Here is a 6,687-nt window from a genome sequence, read left to right on the forward strand (position 1 = left end):
GGAAATAACTAAGTGTTGGAAGATTAATATGATGAAGATAGACCCGGGGGCCATAGGTTTCACTAGTGGCTTCTCTCAAGAGCATAAGTATTTTACGGTGGGTGAACAAATTACTGTTGAGCAATTGACAGAATTGAGCATAGTTATGAGAATATCAAGGTATGATCATGTATATAGGCATCACGTCCGAGACAAGTAGACCGACTCCTGCCTGCATCTACTACTATTACTCCACACATCGACCGCTATCCAGCATGCATCTAGAGTATTAAGTTCATAAGAACAGAGTAACGCCTAAAGCAAGATGACATAATGTAGAGAATACAATACGTGCCTTGCTGCCCCTACTGTCACTTGGAAAGGACACCGCAAGATTGAACCCAAAGCTAAGCACTTCTCCCATTGCAAGAAAGATCAATCTAGTAGGCCAAACCAAACTGATAATTCGAAGAGACTTGCAAAGATAACCAATCATACATAAAAGAATTCAGAAGATTCAAATATTGTTCATAGATAAACTTGATCATAAACCCACAATTCATCGGTCTCAACAAACACACCGCAAAAGAAGATTACATCGACTAGATCTCCACGAGAGAGGGGCATAACATTGTATTGAGATCCAAAAAGAGAGAAGAAGCCATCTAGCTAATAACTATGGACCCGAAGGTCTGAGGTAAACTACTCACACATCATCGGAGAGGCTATGGTGTTGATGTAGAAGCCCTCCGTGATCGATGCCCCCTCCGGCGGAGCTCCGGAACAGGCCCCAAGATGGGATCTCGTGGGTATAGAAGGTTGCGGCGGTGGAATTAGGTTTTTGGCTCCGTATCTGATCGTTTGGGGGTACGTAGGTATATATAGGAGGAAGGAGTACGTCGGTGGAGCAACAGGGGGCCCACGAGGGTGGAGGGCACGCCTGGGAGGGGGGGGGGGGGGGTAGGCGCGCCCCCTACCTTGTGGCCTCCTCCTTTATTTCTTGATGTAGGGTCCAAGTCTCCTGGATCATGTTCGTTATGAAAATCACGTTCCCGAAGGTTTCATTCCGTTTGGACTCCGTTTGATATTCTTTTTCAGCGAAACTCTGAAATAGGCAAAAAACATCAATTCTGGGCTGGGCCTCCGGTTAATAGGTTAGTCCCAAAAATAATATAAAAGTGAATAATAAAGCCCAATAATGTCCAAAACAGAAGATAATATAGCATGGGGCAATAAAAAATTATAGATACGTTGGAGACATATCACCCATCTATAACGTGTAAGTGGAGTACGGTAAATTGTGAACGGTAGCGCTGTGAATATATGTAGACTAGTCGCGCACAAATTTATCTCATGAATTGGAGATGAACTTGTGTGGCATACTGGCATTTGTCCTTTAGAATTTATTACTAGTAAATGTGTTATGTGTACGTGCAACTTGTGTGGTTGTTGCACGGGCTCCAACACACTCGTTGAGAAAAAAAGGTGGCATAGCTTTGGATATACGTGACGTGGCGGCATCATACAGTAGCATAGTTCGCTATAGTTGTAGTACACTCCTACTAGGACGACAACTCCTATAAAACCTTGCGCTTGGGTCTTTGCCTCTTCGGGAGGTTCAACAGTTCGTACTCGTGTGAACCTTGCACTTGGCTCTTCGCCTCTTCGGAAGGTCCAACAATGATGATACTACTGTACACATTATGCTTCTGGCAATCTGACACCGATTGAACTACTGCACGTCCACCGCGAGGGCGAGGGAGAGGGAGAGGGAGAGGGAGAGGGCGCGCTGTAGTCAAAACCCTCTCCTCGTCCTGTGAACCACCGCGCGCGAGGGCGAGGGAGAGGCGTAGTAAGCAAGCTTCTCCTCGTTCGGCGAGTTGACGGGACACATCAAAGCAGTACTAGTACTAGTCCATACTGCGTCCTTTCCGGTTAATATGGCTTAATTTGAAACGAGAAAAATACACTGGCAGTCAACGTATGTAACAATACGCTCTTTACGGTCACTATATATAGTTTTGCGGTGATTATACGATCACTAACTCATCGTAGAGCACCGTATTGCACCCTATTGACCGGCCACATAGTCGACGTGGCACTTTGTTGACTGGTTAAATTGTCACCTGGTTTCTGGGTCCCACCTGTCAGTTGGCAGAGCAAAGAAATCAGCTAAAAAACAAAGAGTGTAGTACATCTACACTTCCAATGCATTTAGCCTTTAATCTAAATCGATATTGATTGACTAATGCACCAACTTGTGCTCTAGGTATAGGCTACATGTCTATCCTTAATCACAGCATGCAACGACCTTCATTTAATCTTCTTCTCTCAATGGTCGCATGCACACATAACTTTTGGGCGTTAATTATGCCCTGGTCAATGTGTAAATCTCTAAATGTACAGTCTTTCACGGACGTAGGGAGTAGGTTGAGCACTTGAGCGTCCATGTGTACATGTGAGTGTTGCGTGCGTCCATGTGTACATGTGAGTGTTGCATGTTGCATGCATGCATGCATGCATGCATGGGGCTTACTCCCTCCCATTGACATGTTCATATTTCAGGCTTCCTCTGTTCCCTCCATATGGTGATACTCCCTCTGTTCCCAAATACGGAGTAAAATCCTACCTCTGTTCCCAAATACGGAGTAAAATCCTCCCTTTGTTCCCAAATACGGAGTATTTGTCTTTCTAGAGATTTCAACAAGTGATTACGTACGGAGCAAAATGAGTGAAGTGAGCGTAGAGGCATAGGGATAATGTAGAAAGGAAGTCTTCGCGATCCATTATTCCCCATCTCGGTCAGAGAGAACTATTCAACTAGTCTTCACAGTGAAGTGACAATACACGCTGCAGCAGATGGGACACTTAATTAATAAGCTGAACCAGCGTGTTGGTGTTACTAAATCAGCCTTACCCAGTACTGCCATCATGTTTGCCAGTAGAGCACGCTTCTGTCCTCCATTAACTGACATATGGGCCCTCTTGTGGTAGACCAACATGTCATCGGTGTAACTATTTACAATCCGAAGGACGGTATATCCTGGTAGTAGTAGAATTGAGATTTAATGCACTTTCTTCCCCGTCTTCCACTCTTCTTCCTCCTCTCTTCTTCTTCCTCCTCTCTTCCCCATCGTCGGCCGCACACCATTTCCCCCCGCTCACTACTCGCCCGCCCGCGCTATCTTCCTTGGTAGCTCGCGCGTACCATATCCCCCCGCTCACTGCTCGGCCACATGAGGAGAAGCTTCTTCGCTCGCCTGCCCGAATCCACTTCCCCGCTGGCTCGCAAGCACTGAAAACCCCAATGGCAGAACCGACTGACACGCAGAGCCGCGATTGGAATTCCCTCCCCGATGTTCTCTTGGAGCAGATCTGTAATCGTATGGACCTACTCAGCACCGTCCGTCTCGCCGCATGCTCGGTGTCTTTGTACCATCTACTTGTGTGCAACCGGCCGACTCTTTTCAAGACACCCTGCTTGTTGATGCCCGATCCTCGCAGATGGCCCAGACACCGACTTGATGATCCTATGTAGGTTGCCGTGGTGCCCCTCGACATACTACCACTACCCGTCCACCTGCCCTTCATGCGCAGCCACTACTGGGTGGGCATGAAGGCCAACTGGATCGTCCTCATCCACCAATCCGGTAGTCCATGGCGTCTCGTGGATATCTACACCCAGCGAGAGATCACCCTTCCATCTTTGGATACCGCCGCCATCGAGCCTCGCGGCCCGCCGGACACTCCTGCCTACTACGCACGAGACGCGTCGAGCTTTTGGCTCGACCTCTGTTTGTTGAAGGTTGTAATCTGCGAAGTGTCCACACCATCAGAAGACTACATGGATTACAAGCTCATTGTCGTGTTCAACATGGGATTAGTCTATCTGGAATCCGGTCACCATACATGGTTATGGCTCATCGTCGATCCTCTTCACCCAACACTTCTGTCTGATGCTATAGTGCACGAGGGCATCGTTTATGCGGTCGACGCACAGATTGGCTGCCTATACTGGTGGAATCTATCGTCGTGTAATTGTTCTATCTCATCTCATCTTTACCTTAAGAATACGACTGCATGTTCATTGTTACAAATTTAGAATATATAGTATGTCTATAACCACATCATTGCTATATGTTCCTCTCATTTCCTAGATTTTTATGACCACACATGTTATTGTTAGAGTTGATATGAGAACAATTGGTATCTAATGATTGTTAGAATAGATATTATGAGTATAACCTCATGATTGCTATATGTTACTCTCATTTCCAGGATTTTTATAACAACGCATGTTATTGCTTAGAGTTGACCTGATAACTGTAGTAAGTGCTATGGTAGAATATGAGTAGGCCTTGTCATATCTGTTTTCCTCTCATTGTTACATGATGTTTGAACCATGATATATTGCTAGAATATGAAAGCCATTGGCTTTTTTTTTAACTTGGGGTATGATTATGACCACGACATTGCAATTCTCTATCTATGATATGTGTCACTGTTATAATAATCTTAATTCCACACATATTTTGAACATGATTGTTTATTTTTGTCCTTTTGGTCTCCAATTTGAATTGTTGCAGCAGACGCAAATGCGCTGGCCTTCATGATTCCAGGACCTGGAATCATACCAGCCGATGGGTGGTGGTTTATCGCTCGTTCAGCTGATGGTGGTCATTTGATGCTCATTTTCACGTACCAAATTGACCAAACCATTTCATCAAACCACATGCAGTACAATGCCTGGGGCGTTCGTGACATTGATGGCTATGGCTGCTTCGTGTTCGAGAAAGATCCCAGCTTCGTTGGGCCAGGCGTATTCAACTGGAGGCGGGTTTACAGCCTCGGCAACCACTCCATGTTCCTCGGGCTCAATTATCCGATCATCCAACCAATCATCGATCATATCACCGGCGATGATTACCGTGCTATGCAACTTCCATTCGCCAGGGGGGCTGTGTTTACACATCATACCATGGGTTTCATGAATCACCATATCCAGAGATTCATCGACACAGCTTGTTGCGAGATAATCTTCAGTGTGTGAAAGGCATCAAGCTTCCATGCGATGGATGGCTTTTGCAAACCCGACATGCGGCGATGTGGTTCATGCCAACAGCAAATATGCACAACTTGATTCGTACTGATATGTAGACTGAGCCATGTATTCTACTGTTGTAGCACGACCCTCTTTTGTTGGAATGTTGTTAGTTTGAAGCACTCCTCTGGTTTGAAGGATAGATACCTTTCTGGGATCAAGTGCATCCTAACTCACCTGCGCAGGATGTACTGATAATGATGATGGAGATGCTGTGCAGTATATATATATATATATCACTTAGGCTTCAAGTGCGTACTTGTTAGTTAAACATATGGTTAAAATGTGACACTAAATACGACTAGTAAGTAGTACAGTAGCAGTACTAGTATACGTCGGTCAAATTATTCATCATGTCCACACATTGAATTGACGTGACAACACGCTGCGCGTGAGGTGACACAAGAATCCCGGCGGCGTGTTCGGGTATTCTGGACTTCAGATTTGGAGTACCACTTATCTGTCGAAATCTTTCATCATTCACTTAAAACAGTCGACTGATCATACATTGAGTACCATATAACTGGAATTAACCCATGCAAGTCGAAGAAGGATTGGCCGGTGCTGCCGGCTGGCGTCAAGTTCGATCCCACGGATCAGGAGCTGATCGAGCACCTTGAGGCCAAAGTGAGTGCTGACAGCGCGAGATCTCACCCTCTCATCGATTTGTTCATACCAACCATCGACAGCGAGCACGACATATGCTACACTCATCCTGAGAAATTTCCAGGTAAGACACCGATCGGCCGTCTACTTGCACAAACATATTCCTTTGTTTATAGCTCTATTTTTCTTTTTAGACGCAGACCTGGTGAAGAAATTACAATTTGACAGTTAATAAAAAGTGAAATAAGTGACTGCAACATGCCAAAGATGTTATGAAAATGCCAACTACGTACACTAAAACCTGTATTTGACAATACTGCAGGTATCACACTGATTGGCCTAAGCAAGCATTTCTTCCAGCGCAATTCCAGGGCGTTCAAAAGGGGCACGTGGACGCGTCGCAAGATACAGTCGGAGTGCAGCATGCACGCGATGTGGCACAACACCGGCAATATCTTGCCGGTGATGGTCAACGGCCGGCAGACGGGCATCAAAAAGGTTCTGGTGCTGCACACCAACAAGACCTTCGACCAGCAAAGGACCAAATGGGTGATGCAGCAGTACCACCTTGGGGACCTGGAGCAAGAGAAGGAGCGGGAGCTGGTCCTCTGCAAGATTTTCTACCAGACGAACACTAGGGCCAGGAGTAAAAAGATTATAAGTTAGTTTGGTATTGGTACTTGTACTACCTTGTCGTCCGCAAGTTGGTATTGTTGTTAACAATCTTTTGGTATGAACTTGGCATTTGCTTCCAACCATCATGCCGAGGGTCGACGTGGATATAAAGCTGATTCATTTGTTTCGAAAGGAATTTTCAGGCACCTGATTTTTATTTGATGGGTAGCATAAGCACCTGCCGTTCGAATTTCCAGTTCTCCAAATTTTTCGAAACAAGTGCATGCTCTTATTATCACGATGAAAAAACAATATCCCTGCTGCATCCCAGTTATCAGTCTGTACTTGCAGAATTCTCTCGTTTATTGAGCACGTATATTGTTTTT

At 45.5% G+C, this 6,687-nt stretch overlaps 1 protein-coding gene across 1 annotated transcript; it reads left to right on the plus strand.

Moving 5' to 3' along the window:
- Positions 1-3,568: 3,568 nt before the first annotated feature.
- LOC120968697 (NAC domain-containing protein 75-like) lies at positions 3,569-6,352 on the plus strand. Its single transcript, XM_040395646.2, has 3 exons — positions 3,569-3,610; positions 5,624-5,810; positions 6,009-6,352. Exons 1-3 carry the CDS (start codon positions 3,569-3,571, stop codon positions 6,350-6,352), a joined length of 573 nt encoding a protein of 190 aa, XP_040251580.2.
- The last annotated feature ends 335 nt before the right edge of the window (positions 6,353-6,687 follow it).

The sequence above is a fragment of the Aegilops tauschii genome, chromosome 7, assembly GCF_002575655.3.
Source record: "Aegilops tauschii subsp. strangulata cultivar AL8/78 chromosome 7, Aet v6.0, whole genome shotgun sequence".
In the NCBI taxonomy this organism is placed as follows: Eukaryota; Viridiplantae; Streptophyta; class Magnoliopsida; order Poales; family Poaceae; genus Aegilops; species Aegilops tauschii.